At 45.8% G+C, this 19,866-nt stretch overlaps 2 protein-coding genes across 5 annotated transcripts; one reads left to right on the forward strand and one right to left on the reverse strand.

Moving 5' to 3' along the window:
• The first annotated feature begins 164 nt into the window (after positions 1–164).
• Positions 165–2,670, forward strand: ankrd9 (ankyrin repeat domain 9). Its single transcript, XM_026308374.2, has one exon. The coding sequence runs from the start codon at positions 297–299 to the stop codon at positions 1,113–1,115; it is 819 nt and encodes a 272-aa protein (XP_026164159.1). The 5' UTR covers positions 165–296; the 3' UTR covers positions 1,116–2,670.
• On the reverse strand, positions 2,406–19,335 carry tecpr2 (tectonin beta-propeller repeat containing 2). 4 transcript variants are annotated; one of them, XM_026308359.2, is made up of 27 exons: positions 19,034–19,333; positions 17,451–17,560; positions 17,073–17,213; positions 16,219–16,347; positions 15,900–16,031; positions 15,331–15,488; positions 14,704–14,857; positions 14,359–14,511; positions 13,426–13,558; positions 13,036–13,259; positions 12,641–12,863; positions 12,292–12,529; positions 11,959–12,190; positions 11,556–11,777; positions 11,406–11,473; positions 11,141–11,256; positions 10,795–10,968; positions 8,710–8,890; positions 8,422–8,563; positions 8,125–8,350; positions 7,781–7,870; positions 7,475–7,572; positions 7,253–7,388; positions 4,842–4,990; positions 4,623–4,764; positions 4,398–4,547; positions 2,406–4,215 (listed from the first exon to the last, which is right to left on the reverse strand). In XM_026308359.2, the coding sequence occupies exons 2-27, from the start codon at positions 17,529–17,531 to the stop codon at positions 4,064–4,066; spliced, it is 4,044 nt and encodes a 1,347-aa protein (XP_026164144.1). In that variant the 5' UTR covers positions 17,532–17,560; positions 19,034–19,333; the 3' UTR covers positions 2,406–4,063. The 4 variants fall into 4 exon arrangements, 3 of the variants coding, with proteins under 3 accessions (XP_026164144.1, XP_026164143.1, XP_026164145.1); XM_026308358.2 differs by having other exon boundaries at positions 11,953–12,190; positions 19,034–19,332; XM_026308360.2 differs by lacking the exons at positions 17,073–17,213; positions 17,451–17,560; positions 19,034–19,333 and having other exon boundaries at positions 11,953–12,190; positions 15,900–16,051; positions 16,219–16,333.
• Between the last annotated feature and the right edge of the window lie 531 nt (positions 19,336–19,866).

Below are 19,866 nucleotides of genomic sequence, written 5' to 3' on the forward strand. Positions count from 1 at the left end.
AAGTCCGCTATGTTCGCTATGCTCGCGATGTCCGACACTCGATCTGACCCGACCCGCCTCGAACCCAAAACAAACATGCACACATGGATCAGGGCGACAGGTGGGGGCGAAGGGCTGAGGAGGAGGGGCCGCAGCTATAAAAGTATGAAGGAGCTGAGGACACGGTTTGACTGAGACGCAGTTTGTGACTCTGCTGAACCAGGATCAGTCTGTGTAGCTTTAAAGTGTCTCTCTGCGCCCCCTAAACCAGGTGAGTCTCGAGTCCAGGTGTGTGCTGTCTCTCAGGTGTGGTCCTGATGCCGTGGCTGCTGTCCTCTCAGCTGGACCGTCCGTCTCAGCGTCAGTGCGAGCGGACTGCGTTCAGCTTCTACTGCGCGGTGCGGGAGCAGCTGCCGGTCTGGCTGCTGGAGGACATGCGCAGTATGGAGGTCTTCTGCTGGGAGGATGGACGCCCGCGACCCTTCCTGCCATCGGAGGCGCTGCTCTACGCGCTTGTGCACAACCACCAGGACTACGCACGTTACCTGCTTAACACGTACTCGGTGAGCGCGCTCAGAGCGCCGCGCTGCAGCTTTTGCTGCCTCCGCAGCAGCGGCGCACCACACCTGAATGTGGCGGTCCGCTACGACCGCGTGTCGATTCTCGGCATGATGGTGGAGGTTCTGAAGGACTGTGACACGCAAGCCGAGCGGCAGGAGTACCTGGACAGCTGCAGCGGCTGCTCGCACGTTGCAGACGCAGGAAAGACAGCGGTGCAGCTGGCGCTGGAGCTGTCGCGGCCCGACTGTCTACAGCTGCTTCTGGTTCACGGCGCGACGCCCGACGGACTCGACACGGCGCTGCAGACTCTCGTCTCCTGCGACGCCTCACAGCGGCGCTGTGCTCAGCGTTGCCTTGACTTCCTGCTGCTGTTTCTGCCCAAACCACCTCCGTGTCACCACCTGCAGGACAAGCCACAGCACTGGCAAAGCCTGCTGGGAAATGAAGTGTTCAGCTGGCTGTGTGGCCTGGCCCCACCCCCACTTCTCCTGCAGGCTCTCAGGTGTTTGGCCAGGTCCGGCCCGCATCAAATCAGCATGCTGCCAGACTTCCTGCAGCCACACAGCTGCCAGTGACATCACCCATCACCATGGAAACACCTACTGGTTACAGAACGGTCACGTGTTCAATAAAGGGAGCGTGAACGAGGACGCGATGTAAATAAAGACTTTAAACTCCCCTGATAACTGATCAGCGATCAATACTGCTGAGTCGACAATCGATACTGTTTAGTCCATGAAGAGACTGAAGAAGCAGCTGGTGTTTGAAAACGTGTCACCAAGATTTTAGCAGCGATTCCTGTTGTAAATAACTTGAACCCTCAGTTTGATCACAAACATCAGTCAGTCTTATTGAAAATCCTGCGGTCGCTGAGGATGCAGACCCGCAGTCCGCAGGTCAGTCCTCAGGCGGGTTTAACAGTTTCTGGGGTTGATAATGGACAGAACGGATCCCAGGACTGTTGTAAACATGCTTTCTTTCTGTAAATACTTCAGAAAACTCTTTCCTTCTCATTCCTTCCCTGTAATGTTTGATTGTTTCACTTCGTCTCCTGTGTGAGTAGTTTCTCAGAGCTCCCTGTTAACTTTAACACCTGGACACACCTGCAGTTGGCGCCAATCAGGAGCCAGTATGAGAAAACATCTGGTGTCCAGGTGTTCACCTTTGGAAATAAATTATATTAACAGATTTAGAGATATTACTTTAAGATATTTTCTGTCACAATAAGAAATGACAAAAGTCATAGCATATAAATTTATTACTCATAACGGATTAACTGAGAAACCTTCTCTCGGCCATGACCTTTCTATTAAACATCAGGTTTGGGTCGGTGTGTATTGAGAGCTAGTGCCATTGTAATCATTTATTTTTGTCTTTTCTCCTGCTGTTAGTTTTATTCCGGTATTCTCTAATTAATTGTAAATCTGTCTGTACATATAACTATTTTCCTGCACACATGCAACTCAGTATTTGTGTGAAAACCAGAACCCATTTTCTTGGACAGGAGCAGGACTAATAGAGTGTACATAAGAACAAAATTATTACGTATCATCCTGTAAAGTTTGTGAAATTGTGTAAAAGTAATTTTACTGTTGCTGTAGCTGATAATTCATATTACTGGATCCTGGATCCTTTGCATATGCTTGTAACATCTATGGTGTTATTTTTAAAAAAAAAGTTGTTTCACCAGTTTTAAGTTAGTCAAACTGAAAGGAAAACCACAACTGTCGAAATGTAGGATCTTTTTCCCTACTTTTCATTTACAATGTGTGTGGTCTTACGGAGCCTCTGGGGACCCAGACACTCTATGCAGAACCAAATACACCCTCAGTAGTCAAAGACACTGATCAATAACCAGAAGCTGCTTCAGTGTTTGGCCATGTTTATTAAGTTAATGAATAACATCACAATAGGTGAGTTTACAATGAATTCCTATTGAGTAGCAGCAGAACATTAAACCAATCAGCTGACAATAGGTTGGAGACGGTTCAGACCTCAGAGCTTCACTGCAGGTCCAGAATCCATCAGGGTCCCTTTGGATCCAAGTTTTGATGCAGTGTTGTTCTTTCCAGCTTTAATCTTTTAAACTTTAAACTTGCTCCTTCAATAAACAAATGTTTATTAAATTTACATTTCTACATGTCTTCATGAGTCATCCCAGTGGGCAGGGCCCTAGTCTGTTACCATGGTAACTTACAGGCCGACAGGTGGGCAACTACCTGAGGAAATGTTCCCCACAGAAGGAAAATCTGCAACTCCCAGCAATACGTTGCTTCAGCATCTCACCGTTCAGTCTGATTGAGTTTGGCTCAGTCAGATGAACAGTGCTGGGAACCGGTTCACCCCAGTTTGGACAGTGGTGTTGTTAAGATTAAAGAGGCTTTGCCAGCTCTATATGGACCAGCAGGATAAAATGGGAAGGGGTGGTGGTGTCAAATGAAAAAGCAGTGTTCGCAGTCCCCCAACACCACTGAGTAGCAAACTGGTTGTACTGGGCAGTTTCCAACTGTCAACGTGTGGAGCAGCAACATCGTACCCTGAATACCTGAAGGTAAAAACAGTGTAAACCAGTCTGCTCTGCTGAGGCTACGGCCGATTAAAAGCTGCAAACCAAATAAATTTGGCACCATGTGAAGTAAAAACTGAAGCCATAAAACTTCTTGGACTCTGTACAAGTCATTTTGTCTCCACATTGCCCTAAGGTCCAGACCACTAACATGCTCATAATTAATGCAAATCCTGAGGCATCTACACTGATCACATAAACTCGACTGACAAACTGGTTTACACTGTGAAATGTCCCTTTAATATCACAGCATGAAGCCAACTCTGACGATCTGTCCAATAAAGGTAATAAAGTAGAGGGAAACCCCTGGACTTTAGTGTTTTTGATGTTCAACGCGAATATTACTATTAAAAATAATTACAAAACAGCTTCAACTCGACTGAACTGTGAAATGTCCCTCTAATGCCTTCATACAGAACCAGTTAGACCATGAAGTGAAAGGAAAACTTGTTCCGAAACAGTTAAAACTACTTGGAACCAGTTTTAAAATAAATAGTAAAATGCTGAGAGGTGTCCCTTTAATATCGTTATTTGCAGTACAACCAGACTAATCCAAACTGGAATGAAAAAGGGGCCATTTAGAACCAATGTGATCTTCACTTTCAGGTTAGGGTTAAGGCCATTTAGAACCAAGTAGAACTGGTCTGAACCACCAGACTAATCTGGAGGAAGAGCCAGTTTGAGCCAACAGAACCAGTATAAGCTACAGAAAATATTAGATTTATGTTAGATCCAGTCTGACCAGGTCCCCTCCCAAAGATTAAAGTGCTTCCTGTTAAAACAAAAAATGAAACTCAAGTTAATTTCCCAGCCTCACAGGCTCTGTCATCATCTTGTTTCAGAACCATCCTGAACTTTAATGTCATTGTAAGTGATGTCACTGTGATGTCGCAGCGTTGGGCCAGGTGAACCCAGAGCAAACACCAGCCAGTGGTGACATCACAGTGATGTCACAGGTCAAATAAGCTCCCATTCCTCATCAACGTCGTCCCCACTGAGTGCGGGGCCGGAGGGGGTGGATCTATTGGGAGTCTGGGGGAGGAGCTTTGTCAGCCGACGAGACAATCCACCAATGAGAGTCACTGCCCACAGATCGTCCTCCGGAGTCACTGAAGAGAGAGACAGAGTCATTCACCTGAGAGCAAGAGTTTCACCTTAAAGTGCAAACATGAGTTAATGCTCAAAAACAGTAACATGCCCTCATTTTATCAATGTCAGCATTTTATAACCAAAAAAAAAAAATTATATCACAATTGTCAGGACAATCTCTCTGGCATAAGCTCAGCCTTACCAGTTAACCAGTTGGCATTTCCAGGGATCTTCTTCCAGTAATCTCCTGCAGGGTTTCTGTCAGAGACACCATAACGTCGAGCCACTTCTCCATTTACACAGCGAACCCAAACGGTCCGACAGCTAAGGACCAGCTGACTGACCGCCAACCCTGAAGTACACAATACACAGTGATACCCAGTCCATGATATTGATGACATGATAAACATCAGACAGACAGGTGTACCTGGCACCAGCTCCCAGTCCGTTCCAACAGGCATCTCATCACTGAGTCCAGTTCTGACAAAGACGGTTCCTCTGTTGTCCAATGCCCAGAGGAGACGATCGTTAGGACTTGTCTGAATACTGACCAGCTGCACTCCTATTGGCTGCAGAGACATGATGCCACAGTTACCTGTACAGGTATCACACACATGTAGTTCTACATAGATCCAGAGTGAGTTACCTGTACGGGCGGCTCTATGTGGATCCAGGCCGGGAGCATCATGCTTGGGTTTAGTGGTTGAGTTCCGACTCTGAAGTAAACAACTCCTCGACTGTCGACGGCCCAGACGTTCTGACTGCCGCAGCTTACGCTGACCAGACGAACACTTCCTGTAACACAGGTGATATTTTACCTGAACATGCATTTGTTCATTTATATAACGGGTATGGGAGGAGTTCGGTGAGGCCATGGAGAAGGACTACCTGTCGGCCCCGAAGAAATTCTGGCAAACCGTCCGGCGCCTCAGGAGGGGGAAGCAATGCTCTACCAACGCTGTTTACAGTGGAAGTGGTGAGCTGCTGACCTCGACTGGGGATATTGTCGGACGGTGGAAGGAATACTTCGAGGATCTCCTCAATCCTGTCAACACGTCTTCCATAAGGGAAGCAGGGGCTGGGGATTCGGAGGCTGATCCATCCATCACCCAAGCCGAAGTCACTGAGGTAGTTCGGCAGCTCCTCGGTGGCAAAGCACCGGGGGTGGATGAGATCCGTCCCGAGTACCTCAAGTCTCTGGATGTTGTTGGGCTGTCATGGCTGACACGCCTGTGCAACATCGCGTGGCGTTCGGGGACAGTACCCCTGGATTGGCAGACCGGGGTGGTGGTTCCTCTTTTTAAGAAGGGGGACCGGAGGGTGTGTTCCAACTACAGAGGGATCACACTCCTCAGCCTCCCGGGGAAGGTCTATGCCAGGGTGCTGGAGAGGAGGATCCGGCCGGTGGTCGAACCTCGGATTCAGGAGGAACAATGCAGTTTCCGTCCTGGGCGTGGAACACTGGACCAGCTCTACACACTCTCGAGGGTGCTCGAGGGTTCATGGGAGTTTGCCCAACCAGTCCACATGTGTTTTGTGGACTTGGAGAAGGCATTCGACCGGGTCCCTCGTGACATCCTGTGGGAGGTGCTCCAGGAGTATGGGGTCCGGGGCTCTTTGCTGGGGGCTATCCGGTCTCTGTACAAACAGAGCAGGAGCTTGGTTCGCATTGCCGGCAGTAAGTCAGACCTGTTCCCAGTACACGTTGGACTCCGGCAGGGCTGCCCTTTGTCACCGGTTCTGTTCATTTCTTTTATGGACAGAATTTCTAGGCGCAGCCAGGGGCCGGAGGGAGTCCAGTTCGGGGACCACAGGATTTCATCTCTGCTTTTTGCAGATGATGTTGTCCTGTTGGCTCCATCAAGCCAGGATCTCCAGCGTTCGCTGGGGCGGTTTGCAACTGAGTGTGAAGCGGCTGGGATGAGAATCAGCACCTCCAAGTCCGAGGCCATGGTACTCAACCGGAAAAAGGTGGTTTGCCATCTCCAGGCCAGGGGAGAGATCCTGCCTCAAGTGGAGGAGTTTAAGTATCTCGGGGTCTTGTTCACGAGTGAGGGAAGGACGGAACGTGAGATTGACAGACGGATCGGGGCATCGGCAGCAGTAATGCGGTCGGTGTACCGGTCCGTTGTGGTGAAGAAGGAGCTGAGCCGGAAGGCGAAGCTCTCGATTTACCAGTCAATCTACGTTCCTACTCTCACCCATGGTCATGAGCTCTGGGTCATGACCGAAAGAACGAGATCGCGGATACAAGCGGCTGAAATGAGCTTCCTCCGCAGGGTGGCCGGGCGCTCCCTTAGAGATAGAGTGAGGAGCTCGGTCACATCGAGAGGAGTCAGTTGAGGTGGCTCAGGCATCTGTTTCGGATGCCTCCTGGGCGCCTTCCTGGGGAGGTGTTCCGGGAAAGTTGACACTGTAAATATGAAGCTCTATGTAGTAAAGAAGGACACAGTCATCTGGTCTGTGACAGTGAGAAGGGCAGAGGAACTAAAAACAGATCTGACCTATCAGTCAAGTTACAGTATGACGCACACACTCCATGCTGACCCCTGAATCACAAACCTGTTACACAACCTCCAGCTGTCAGTGTGACAGAGAAACACAGCTGAGTGTGTGTTCAAACTGTCCCTGACTCGGGTCCTTCCATTCGTGCAGACACACACTGCCTGCCGACCAATCATAGGACCAGGCTCTTAGAGAATAAATAACATTAAAAGCCAGGTTTCCATGTTTTCAGTGTATTTCAAAACAGCCACCAGGTGATGGTGCGAACATGTAAACAATCGTACCGACAGTCTAATGTGAACAACACCCACAGTGCTGAGCAGCATGGGCGTAATTCTATGGCTGATCAGTCAACATGGTAGAGGTTATTTCGGTTAATATGAGGCTTCAACAGTCTCAGATAAATCATGGGCACAGCTTCACCGTTCAAATAATTTTCAATATGAAATGTCCAGTTTGCTGCTTTAGCTGCAGCGAAGCGACAGAAAAACACAGTGAAAATTTTATTGAGAGACAAATTACCGCGGCACCTGTGTGATCACCTGTACGTACCAAGCTGGCTGAGGTCCAGAGGAGTCCAGTGCAGACCAGTGGGACAGGACGGAGATAGCGTACGAATACTGACTCGGCCATGTGTGTCCAAACCCCACAGAGCATCACAACAGGCAGACAGGTGAGTTAGTTCCACCTGAGCACACAGGTAGAACATCATCAAATACATGGGCAAACTTTTAGTGGGAGCAAAAATCATGGACAGCTGACAGGAATTTTTACCTCAGGGGGTAGAGGGACAGAAGAGGGGCGGAGCTCCCCATCCTGGTCCCAAACACAGAATAGATCCTTTCTGCTCTGGGCCAACCACAGGAATGTACCTGAAACGCACAGGTAGACTGATGATCTGAGCTGAGGTGTGTTTTATGTTACATATCAAAGATGGGTGATCCCTTTATTGTCCAGAGGTCTGAAGACTAGCTACAGAAATCAGCAGTGCAGGTAGGACAAAAACACCCAAATGAACCTGGGTGCACTCAAGAAGACAAGCACAGTTGTTCAGGTGTGTTGAGTATACAGGTGAGTTACCTTCTCTGTGAGGCACAGCTGAAGATGTGATGAAAGTCCACCTGGTGGCTGAGACGGTTCCTCTTGGAACAACATTCTGCCAGAAAGTTCCTGAAGGCAACAAACACAAAGAAACTGAAAAGCAGAAAGTCGGACTCTAAACTCTCTGACGTCTCTGCCTGACTCATGTAGAGGCATTCCTCCTCTGATGCTCTTCCTCAGGTTTCTATCTTTTTTTCACAGTAAAATGTTTTTCTGGGGAAGCTTGTCCAGATCTGATTAGATGGTCTTAGAACAGGGGTCGGATTGTTGACAAATTTGTGACATTGGGTTATGAGGTTAAAATTTAACTTGACTGTACTGACCCACAAGGCTTCCACGGGCCAGGTGTAGCTGGTTCCGTCCTGATGCAACCCAGACTCCACTGGCACTGGCACTGACCAAACTCGGCTGGCACTGTGAGTACTGAGACAAGAAGGCCACCACCCGCTCCACCGGCGCCCTGGTTACCGTGGCAACGCTCTGGGTGGCCTGGAGCAGCGTCTGGAACAAACTGCCCTGATCGAAGACCACGTAGTCCGAAATACTGATCTGGTGGAGACAGACAGGCTGCTGAGCTGAGGTCAACAGGGAAAAAGTGAAAAGTGAAAATCTCTGTTTACCTGCCACCAGTGGTCGTCCTCTCCCTGCGGTCTGGACGAACAGATGCCGGTCCTAAACCAAAGGCTGCCAGTGGCGTCCAGTGCCCAGGCTGTCCCTCCTTCTCCCAGGGCAAAGCACATTAACTCCAGACCCTGAGCCTCACTGAGAAACGCACAAACTTGATCAATAATCACTGTAGAGCTGCCCCATAGGTCAGCCAGCTGTCTACTACTAACAGTACTTAAAGTACTAACAGAATTAACAGTACATCCAGTTCTATTACAGTAGTGTTACAGTAGCAGTAGTACCTGACGGTGTCGTACTTCCAGCCGTCTCCCTCGCTGCAGTAGCTGTTCATTCCTTCTCTGTAGAATAGAGCTTTGTGTTCGCTCAGAGCCCAGACCACACCTCCTCTCACGCACACCTGGCTGAACACACAGGGGGTGTCCACCTTCACTGAACGAGCACAGGGACGCTCCACGCTCAGACCTGATGGGCAGAGACAACGGTTACTACGGCAACAACATGCAAGCCATCAGACATCCACCTGAAGGATCCTGAGGTGGCTCCGGGTCTGACGGGATATATATCCTGCCACTGTGCTCGGGGTCACCTGCATATGGAATGACCTGATTTTCTATATAAAAGAATTGTGATCTTCAAAATCACAGGTGTGAACAAACCCAATCTCATTTGATTATTTAAATCAACATTTAATAATACACAGAATTATAATCTCCATAGCTTTATTAAACAGCCAAACAAAGCAGCCCCACATCATGATGGTCCCTCCACCGTGTTTCACAGCTGGGATGATGCTTTCATGCATCTTAACCACATGTAGTATTCATCCCAAACTGTCTCTGCAAAGTTAAGGTGACCTGGCACATTTTTTTCTGGAGAACAGCAGTTTTCTCTGTGCCATGGACTCGATGATATGCACTTCCTTTTAAGGCTTCAGCTGCTTTGTCTGTTTTTCTTTAACCTCACTGGGATTTTTGTGTTTGTGCCAGAAGTTCATGAGTGCATTTGGGTTTTTTTTTATATAAATATAAAAAATGTAAGCGATCAGTTGTTGTTACTGCTCACTGCAGCAGACAGCCATATTATATGTGAAAGAGCTCCAGAGAGGAGAACCTGCTCTGCTTAAATAATCAGTTCAAAACGAACAGCAGGACGTCCCCTGCTGGTCACACAGAGATATTACAGCTGCAGAAAAACATACATTGACAGGGATTCTGCACCTTTTCAAAGATCAGTGCAATAAACAGGTAAATCTAGGTCAGTGTCTGCAGCATCCCCTGAACATACATGGGATCTGCTGATAATGAGCCAACCAGAAACTGCCTATCCTAATGAGACTGTTCCAGAAGTGCCATGCCTAAAGAAATTAATTCTTTCGTTCAGTGTAGCTAGTGTTTTTTGTCCAGGACTAATCATACCTCCAATTTAAAAAACAAAAGTAGACATGTCTTTTGCACCTCAAATACAAACATTTCAGCAGCGAAGAGCTGTTGAACATGAAATGGTCGGAGGCTCAGAAGAGACACCGGTGAGGACTGGGTGCCAGTGAAATTAAGGCAGCAGGGATTTTCAACATAGCTCCTGTCCATTCACCTGGGAAATCTCTATTCCCTAGTTGATGAAATGGATGTGCTGCTACCTGTGAACAGGACAAAACCCTGACTTTTTGTTCTTGGACACTCTGAGCTTCACTAAGAACTGACTTGGTGAATACATCCCACAGATGTCACTCTGTTAAAAGAATTGCATAGTCTAAACTGAAGTACGAGCAAAAATTGCAAACCTTTGTATCTCTTTGTGGGAATTTCCCTCTTGCATTCTGACCAGTGTGTTCCACCCCACCCTCCTGTGTTAGTGAGGCATTACAACACCTGATTATTTGACCATACTTAAACACAACAAATCTCATGCATGAACTGCTAAACAATCAACAACATATTACGCACCCCACCAGGAAAAAAACCCATTGGACCACTGCTACACTGTAAGATCAGGTGTCTATTTGAAAAACTTTGACTGTTTAACACTACAGCTCCGGATGAGATGATTGCACTGAGACGACATAAGTCACTGTGCTAGTCTACACAAACTTCCCGACAGACACGATGCACCAGGAGTCTGCATACATTACATTGGTCCCGTGTGAAAGTGTAGGTACATTCAGTTCCAGTAGAAATCTGAGTCAATTTCCTTTCATGTGGAACATCATCAACCAATAAATCTGATTCTGGAGGTGGAATATAGCTTGGTGTTTTATTTGGGATTTCAATGTGAATCCTTCTTGCTGTCAGTTTTGCTTTTTCAATGACATACTCAGAAAACTGAACTTTTAAGCAGTCTGATTCTGTTCCCTGTAAACATTCAGTCACCTGTCTGCAGGTAGAGGTCACCATTGGTCCTGACGATCCAGGCGGAATCATCGCTCAAAGCGACAAAGGCCGTTTGCTCCACAGCTTTGTACCAATGGCGTTTTCCTTTAACAGCTACTTTAGCACAAGCAAATGCTGTCAAGGTCTTCTGCTCCACCTTCCATAACAGATTACCTGATGAAGTAAGCAACAGTTAGCATCCAGCTAATCCTGCAAAGATCCATGTACACACCTGAACACCTGTCAATCTGCTGCCTGCTTTAGTCAACCAGCTCTTTTAACAGAAACAAAAATGAACAGCTACAGTTTGATATTACTGATAACGAACTTGTCTTGAACTTGTCACCTGAAGGTGATAATGCCACCTGGTGGACATTATCTTCAAAGCGCTGCCAATTCAGTCCGGTTTCTGGCAGAGGGCTGCAAAAGAGTCCTCCTTTAAAGTCCAGGCACCACACATACCTGAAACACACAAATCACCTGTAAGGTACCTCCTGACATATCAGTCAGTTTCCTCTATTTCACCTGAACACAGTTGCCTTTAAAGTCCAGAATCCACATGTACCACAAGCAAGACATGCTTTGGCAATCAGAGATATATGCCAACCCACCTGTCAGTCACTTGGAGGCTCAGTATTCCACATCCTGGTCCTGAGTATCCCATCCAGCTTTCTGCCAACTAGAAAGAGAAAAGACCAAACATATTAAATCCTGCTAACTCAACTGGTCATCTGTATTCCTCTCATCGCCGGCTGTCTCACTTGGTCAAGTTTCAGCCTCTCTCTGTCCTGAACATCCTGGTCCATTTGTTTATCTGTCTTCGTCTCTGCCTGGTTGGGTGGACGGATGTCAGCAGGGGTCAGAGTGTGACAGTAAATGTCTCCTCCTTCATCGCTAGAGATACTGGGTTTTCTGTCCAGACTGGACACAGTGGAGTAAAACATTTGTTCCACCTGATCAGCAGGGGGCACCACGTCATCCTCCTGTATACAAACACGAACAAAGCATAATACATTAAAAGGTAAAACCCTCCTGATGTTTTATGGCTGTAACTTCTGTAACTGCTCCTCCAGATGACGCCTAAACATCACATGATTGACGTGCAAATAATATCTTTATCTTTATGTAGACATAACAGAAAGTCCACCAGCAACAAACCTCCTCCTCCTCCTCCTGCGGTCCAATCAGAGGGCTCAGAAACTCATCAACCTGCTCCTCCATTGGCTGAAGCACCAGTCTATCATCCACCTCAGTGTTGTGCATATAGGAGAAGGTACACTCCAGCAGCAGATCAACATCTGGGGTCGGAGGGATGGCTTCTGCCTCTGGACCAGGACCAGACTTCTCTCCTGGGTTCTCCAGACCCTGAAAAAGCAGGGATCCTGGAAAGAGAGAACTGGGGCAAGAAAACAAGGATGTGACGAATGGGTCACTAGGAGCAGGGGAAAAAAACGTGACACAATAGTACTATTTCATTGTGCTGGTGTTTAAACTAACCCAGACTGATTAGAGGAAGAGTCCACCTCCTCTGCATCCTTTACTCCTCCGTGGGCCTCATTGGAGACCTGGTCCTGGATCTGTTCTGGAAAGTCCTGGTTCTGAAGGTCTAGCCCAATAAGGGAAGCTTGGTCACTCATAGGAGTCCCACTCCCTCCGTCACTACAGCTGCTGTCCTGAACTACAAACATGGAGTCTGAACAGCTGCTCTCAGAGAGGCAGTTCCCACTGCTGCTGTCTGCAGACAGACACAATCAGTCAGACAATCAGACAGACAGAGACAGTCAGTCAGTGAGACAGAGACAGTCAGTCAGCGAGACAGCCAGACAGAGACAGTTTGTCTACTTGCTTTGCCGCCTCCTCTTCTTCTTCTTCACTCTGATGGATTTCACCACCAGTTCCTGCTGCATCTCCTCCTGACCCAAGGGGGCGCTGTAGCGCCTGCCAGTCAGCTCCGAGGATGTAGTCACCAGGGCATTTCCATGAAGACTCTCCCAGGAGGTGACGGAGCTGCTGCGACTACGGGAACCAGTGGTTAACAAACCAGGCTGCTGGCAGAACTGCTCCAACACCTACACAAACATGTAGTATGTTTATCCAGTAGCAACACAGCAGTAAAAATAGATCACTTTATTTCAATAATAACTGAGAACCCAACAGTAAGAGAAACAGTCTATATGAAATTAACCAGTGGTAACAAGATATCCTGGATTGTGGACATGTGTGACACATGGGTTATCTTACCTCCAGCTGCTCCTCCGCCTCCTCCACTTCCTCAACTCCTTCCACCTTTTCCTTTTTTTCTCCCTCTGTACAGAGTCTCCGCTCTTCTCCTCCTTCCTCCTTCCCCCCACTCTCTACAATGATGGCCATGGTTCTGATTGGCTGGGCTGTTTCCACTGATCCGGTTGGTGGGAGGATTGCGGATGTGGTCAAAGGTGAAGACAGACGGACAGAGAGCTCTGACACTGAAGGAGAGAATCAGACAGGTTCATGGTTCAAATTAAGGAAAGAGATAAAGGGAGTCTTCAAAGGACACGACCCTGCACAGGTGGATAATCAGTCAGTGTGTTGTTGTCACAGTGAGGGTGGTGCAGCAGCAGTACAGGTACAGTTACTAGTAGAAGTACTCACGATTGGATGCCAGTCCCTCTGGGCTGCTGGAAAGGCGAATAATGTCTCTGTCTCCTTTCAGAATGAAGATTTCATTGTCACAACAGGATACTGACACAATGTCTCCGCTGCTCTCCAGCGCTCCGATTATCACCTGAACACATCAGTTCAAAGCTGATCAGATATCTCAGCATCAAGAGTCAGCATCAACATGTTTGTTGATGCTGACACCTGTCAACAGTCCCGTTTTCCCTGGGAGTCTCCTGTATTTCACACCTGTCTCTTGACCCCCTCTCATTTTATTATTTTTCTGGGGAAATTCCCGTAATTTGCACGGCCCAAAGCTCATCTCATGAATAATCACAACAATATATTATTACGAGGTTGCCCAGTTGCCAGATCTTGCATGACAGCATCATACTCACAAAATTGACACATTATACAAACTTCAACCCATTCATGACCTCAACCTGGCAACCTGCAACCCAGTTGCACCGTTGATATCTGTGCAGGTGGTAGATGTGAGACGTTGAATAAAGCATCACATAAATATGTGAGAAGACTCAGGTGGTGCTCCAACGAAAAAAAATAAACTATACATCCAAATCTAAAAACAGCTGGATCAAAGAATTTATTCTCATATCTCGAACTTAAATTGACAATGCCCACAACTTTTCTAAAGTGTGTCGCACTGATTTTAATATAGACATGCCCACCGGCCATTTCGACCCTCATCACTAAAGGATGGACTGAGGAAGAAACCGTCTCTCAGACAGTTTATGTTCTATAATCTGTAACAATAATAATAAAAATAAGTAAAAAGAAACATAATTTACCTTATTACCATACCCCCCCTCCGCTCATAGGTCTCCTGGATTTCAGTACCTGAATGTTGACAGGTATGGTTGGAGTACCCTGTTAAAGTATTGTAATTAGTATTATTTGTAGCAGTACCTCATTGGCACAGTCGAGGACATAGATGCTGTACTCGTTCCAGCTGAGAATCCAGCCCTCCCTGAGGAAACAGGTGAGGAGACCAAGCTGTCTCTCTGCTGGACGGTACGCTCCGACTGGACCAGGACGAGGAAACAACTCAAACTGAGGAATCTGGAAGACAGACAGGTGCATGAAAAGGAACTGATGAAGTGACTTGGATCAATGGAAAGAGGAAAATGTGTTCAGCCCCAAACACCAAGGACAGCTGTTTTTTAACTATTGTACTACAGGGTTCTATCACTTGTGATTGCTTTAGTAGTAAACATACTACATGTTTGTATTAGCAGTGTGTTCCTAGTGTACCTGTGTGTTGAAGAGTGGTTTGAGCAAGCGAGTGTCCTCCACCTGTCCTCTGATGTCAGACCTCCATAGTCTGAGTCCAGGTCGAGCAGCAAACACCTGAAGATCACTCTGTTTACAGAGACCTGGCAGGAAGCAAGCTCCGAACCTGCCACTACTACAAACAACATGTACAAATACTGTCACTATATACAACTATATACAACCTGCAGCTCAGTGAGGTGAGTCGTCCACTGCAGCTGCTTCTCTGCTCCATCAGGATGTTGTGAAGAAGATGGTCAGTGTGTTCCAGGATGGTCTCTACCTTAGTCTGTGAGCATCTCTCCACCACAGCCTCCAGTGAGTCCAGCCTCATTCCAGTCACTGAACCACTTTAACTACTTTTTCCACATTAATGACCACATGTAAATATACGTTTCAATCCTACAGACATATGTAATCTAAAAAAGATGATCTTAAACGGTAACTTCACGTTAAGCTTCCACTTTTCAGTAAATGAAATCTATGTTACACCACATTTTGACATGAATTAAATTTTTCCAGAACAGAAGATCTGTGACCTATGCTGAGACACCTCCCATTTATATATTAGCTGTGTGCTGTACAGAATACACATGTAGTGTGTTGTACCTCTTGCGGGGCTTGGAGCCAAGTTGCTGTACCTCCCCTGTCTGTGTGCAGTAAAGCAGAGATCTCTGCTGTGTTGAGACCAGCAGCACCTGGTGACTGTACTCCATCTGAACCACACCTGAAGACTCCTCCAGCAGGAGCACAGGCTTACACACACCCTGTACACACAGTTAAACACAGACAGAGGATGCTGTGTGTTATCCAGAGCTTCAACAATTGATCCATTCATTTATTAGTCAAATGACACATTCAACAGCAACTAGTATGTACTTTGATAACTGATTGGTCATTAATCTGTAATGATTTAGTCATATTTAAATCAAATGTCAGATTTTAAAGATTTTCTGTCAGAGTACCCTGAAGACCTGGTTTTTCAGTGCTATTCAAATAAAACATAACATAACATAATTCAAATAAAACTTCTTTTCACATAGTAATTACAACCTCTACAATAATTACCATTGTTATAACAAATTTCTACACATAACAGAAATTTTACACAATTTAATGACATTTTAGAAAGAAAAATGAGTCAAGAAAATAATCTGCAAATCAAACACTTATTTTACCTGGTCCAGGTCCAGAGCAGAGAAGATGACTCGTCCTTTATCATCTCCAGAGAAAAGTTTCATCCCATTGGTGCTCCAGGCCAGAGACGTTACTGAACCCTTATGAAGACCGACCACATCGAACCGCCTCAACTGCAGACAGGCAGAGAGACCTGACATCCTCCCCAAGCCGAAGCATTACATTTTATGCAATGAATCAACTTCAAAATGAACTTGTCAGTACAGACACCAATTAACATTTCTTTGGGATCTCTCTAAGTGAGCTTTACATCATTTATCAATATATAATGATTTATAAAAGGTACAGTGATTTTCTCACCTGTTTGTTGCGACCAGGAAGTGGAGACACCAGTTGGAAGACTGCAACCCGGCCCGAAGCTGTTCCCACGGCAACCAGATCATCAAAACAGCTGAGCAGCTTCACAGCCGTGATCGCATCACTCTTTCCCTTCAACACACAAACAAGCAGTACATAAACGCACATACAAATTTATACACAGACATTAAAAAAAAAACATTAAGTTTGAACAAACCTGATAACAAATCATGAAAACCCAGGCCTCGTGTCATAAACCTGGCTGCACATTGGTTCTGGCAGCAGGGCGCTTTTTTACAAACAACTGCTTCATTAGTGCTAATTTTACAGTGAAGAACCCAATATACTTCCACACACTACTTCTCTGGTGCTTCAACTTCCTGATTATCTGATTAGTTTGGATGTGTTCATCAGTGAGGAGGTTTGTTTATAACCAGAGCAAAACCTGATATTATGGCAGGTACACTGGAAACACTGTGTGACAATCATGGAAAATATTTAGCAGTACATCTTTATACTATACGACCAAGTATCATCACAGTGTCTACACGTTATTTTAAGTGGCAGTGATGGAAGTCAGTAAAAACACATGTGAGCTGTAAACTACATCAGTTTGTTGAATCGCTGCTTCAAACTATGAAAATAGCAAAAAAGTGTGACTGGTTTATAAAAATAACTGTTGATCTTTATTTATTACATTAATCTAAATTCTTTTTCCCCTGTCAAGATCCTGCAATAATGATCTGATTGGTCAGTGAAGCTGTTGACAGGTTTTGATCTGATTTTTGAGGTTAACCTGCTTGGAACCTGGACCTCCCATAGAAACAGACAGAGAATCACAGAAGAAGAGTACTGACCTCCAGACTGTACTTGTTCATGTGTGCGAGACGGCGACAGTAAAGGTAGAGCATGCCAATACTGCTGCCCACCGCAAGAAAGTCACTGCTGCAGTCCAGAGCCGTCAGGTAGACCAAGACAGACCTGAACCCACGCTGGACCTACCAAAACACAAGAGCCAGTAATTTCATCATCACCACGGTTCAGTGAAAGTCACACAAGGTGTACACAGGTACCAGAGAGACTATAGAGATAAACCTGTTATCAGCTCGTCTGGGTTTTGGATTGGTTTGGAACCATTCTGTGTCTGGGCTTAGGTTATCCTCAGTATTAGCCCAATTTAGAACACTCTCAGGTCATTTCCTTGACCTAGTTTTGACATAGTTTGGAATGGGTACCTTGGGTGGGATTGCATTCAGCAGGTAGTAGAGCGGGCAGAACTCTCTCAGGGCAGATGGTGGAGTCAGCTGAGTTGCCATTTTACTGCTGAAGTGGACTCAAACTGGTCCTAAAAATCAGTTAAAATCCCAGATTAAATACACTTAAACCACATTTAAGGCATCACATCACAGTAGTGAACAGCTGCCAAAGAGCACACTGGTTCGTATTCAGGGTTGGTAGCAGTGATTCTTTCTGCAGCCCAAACTGTCCGCTGAAGTCTGTTTCTGTCATCTTTGGATGCTGAACCAAACCAAACAGTGATGTTCGAGCAGAGAACAGACTTGATGATTCTCCTGTAGAGCTGGACCACCAGCTCCTGACACAGAAAGAACATCCTCTGCTGGGCCTTCTTGATGGTGTAGCTGATGTTATGTGCCCACTTTAAGTCCTGGAAGATTGTGGATCCTAGACGGTCGTTTGTCTCTGTTTCCAGATTAATCCTTTACTTCTTTATTTGTCTGTTATTTATGGAGTATTATGCAACAGCTTCACGGGTCTACTTAAGACTGAACTGGGTTCTATATGATCCATGAAATAAAATGAGCCTGACACCCCTGATCAAATAAAAATAAATGTGTTATTTTGCATTTTGTGTTATTCACTGAGAATTACAAGCATGTAACATAAAAATACTGCTGCTTATTTTATTTTTATTCTTTTAAAGTCGCCAGAACGCAGGGAAACATGTCTTTGAAGACTGAAGATTTTCCACTTTGGTTTTAAAATCCTGTTTTCTGGGTCTAAGTGGTGGTTTATGGAACAAACAACGAGCAGCAAAACATGGAAAAAGGTGCAACATAATTTAAACGAAATATGCGAATTAAACACGAGACTAGACAAAAAACACTGCAGATGGTAAACAGTGATTAAATTTAGTGCGACGAACGTGCTTCCAGATGGATGTGACTCTGCACCAACAATTACAGAAATTAGCAATTCACTGTTTCTTTGCTTATAATCTGGGAACACAGTATAACGTAAAACACACTTCAGGTGTTGTCGTGATTAATTTAAGGTATAACTACTAATTTCACAATAATGTGAATTATCATTATGCACTTTGCACTGCACTTCTTATTCCTTCCCAGACTCACCGTGGGCGGTAACTGCATGAACAAACGTAAGCAGCTTCTATTTACCTCAATTTAAACGCTGATTATAGGAGTCCACATGGGCCGAGTTAACCAGGATAATTTACCAAAGGTTATGACATATAAAAACAAGCTTCCCAGTAAACGCACCCCAGGTCAAACTGGGATAAATGCTAAATTACATGTTTGTTTATGGGAGCTCGGTGTGACGCGTGTGCGCGAGAGGTGACGGTGCAGGCAGGTGAACGTTCGCACAGAGGCTGTTCCGAACAATGACAGCTGAGAGGAAACGTCCCAAAAACAATGTCAACAACAAACAAACAAACAAACATCACGCTGTTTACTGCTTTAGCTTCGCCAACACCGAGCCCGGGCTAGCTAGCATCAATTGGTAGCAGCTAACGCTGTGTTAGCTTCGCGGGCGCGGGAGGAAGCCGTGAGTCACTTACCGACAGCTCAGAGTGAGGGTCCCGCTCAGGTGTTGGCACAGGTGAGTTAATGACAGCTGGATGTGACAGAGCCGAGCGGCGGCATCGCCCTGACAGATGTCACACCGACGCTGAGCCGCTGTCAACAAACTGCGCCACCTGCCGACGAGACAGAGCATTTCAGCTTGAACTTTTATGTTTTAATGTGTTGATGCGTTTTTATTCCAACTCCAATGGATCGATAAACACAGACTCTCTGTTGTCCGCGCTGGCTGCAATTTATTACGGCGATTGTTTTTATTCGCACAACAAAAACTATGAAAGGTATTGATCTATGACAGGAAGCGGAAATTCAGCGACTGTTGGTTGAAAAACCTGGAAACTGGATCTTTCCTTCCATCTAATTGTGAAACGTCTTTTCAATAAAACAGTGAATAAACGAATTAAACCAGTTAAATGGACAAAATAAATGTGAAATGGAACTGATCTACCGAAAACCCAAAGAGCGGCTTATTTTTAATTGTTTGAAATTGGTTTATTAAAAACACATTGCCACAAATAAAGTTTAGATCTGGAATAACAGAAATATTGGAATAACATGATGGTTTTACATTAATTTTATTTGTAGAAAAGCTAAATGCTTTATTTTAACATATTGTACTAGTCCAACACAAGATATGTGACAAAAATGGATAAGGAGTCGGACTTGTAACCCGAAAGGTGCGGGTTCGAGTCTCAGGTCCGGCAGGAATTCTTGGTGGAGCGGAGTGAATAGCCAGCGCTCTGTCCACCTTCAGTACCACGACTGAGGTGAGACCCTTGAGCAAGGCACCAGGACCCCCAACTGCCCCCGG

This window comes from Mastacembelus armatus, unplaced genomic scaffold, assembly GCF_900324485.2.
Source record: "Mastacembelus armatus unplaced genomic scaffold, fMasArm1.2, whole genome shotgun sequence".
NCBI lineage: Eukaryota > Metazoa > Chordata > Actinopteri > Synbranchiformes > Mastacembelidae > Mastacembelus > Mastacembelus armatus.

Bases quoted from the DNA above. Each gene is read 5' to 3' on its own strand.
- ankrd9 (XM_026308374.2), top strand. From the start codon at position 297: ATGCCGTGGCTGCTGTCCTCTCAGCTGGACCGTCCGTCTCAGCGTCAG.
- tecpr2 (XM_026308358.2), bottom strand. From the start codon at position 17,531: ATGGCAACTCAGCTGACTCCACCATCTGCCCTGAGAGAGTTCTGCCCG. The intron at 12,530-12,640 runs GCAAGTAGACAA...GTCTGTCTGCAG, and splicing joins GAAGAAGAGGAGGCGGCAAA to ACAGCAGCAGTGGGAACTGC. The intron at 7,389-7,474 runs GTAAAAATTCCT...CTGTGTGCTCAG, and splicing joins CTGTCCCTCTACCCCCTGAG to GTGGAACTAACTCACCTGTC.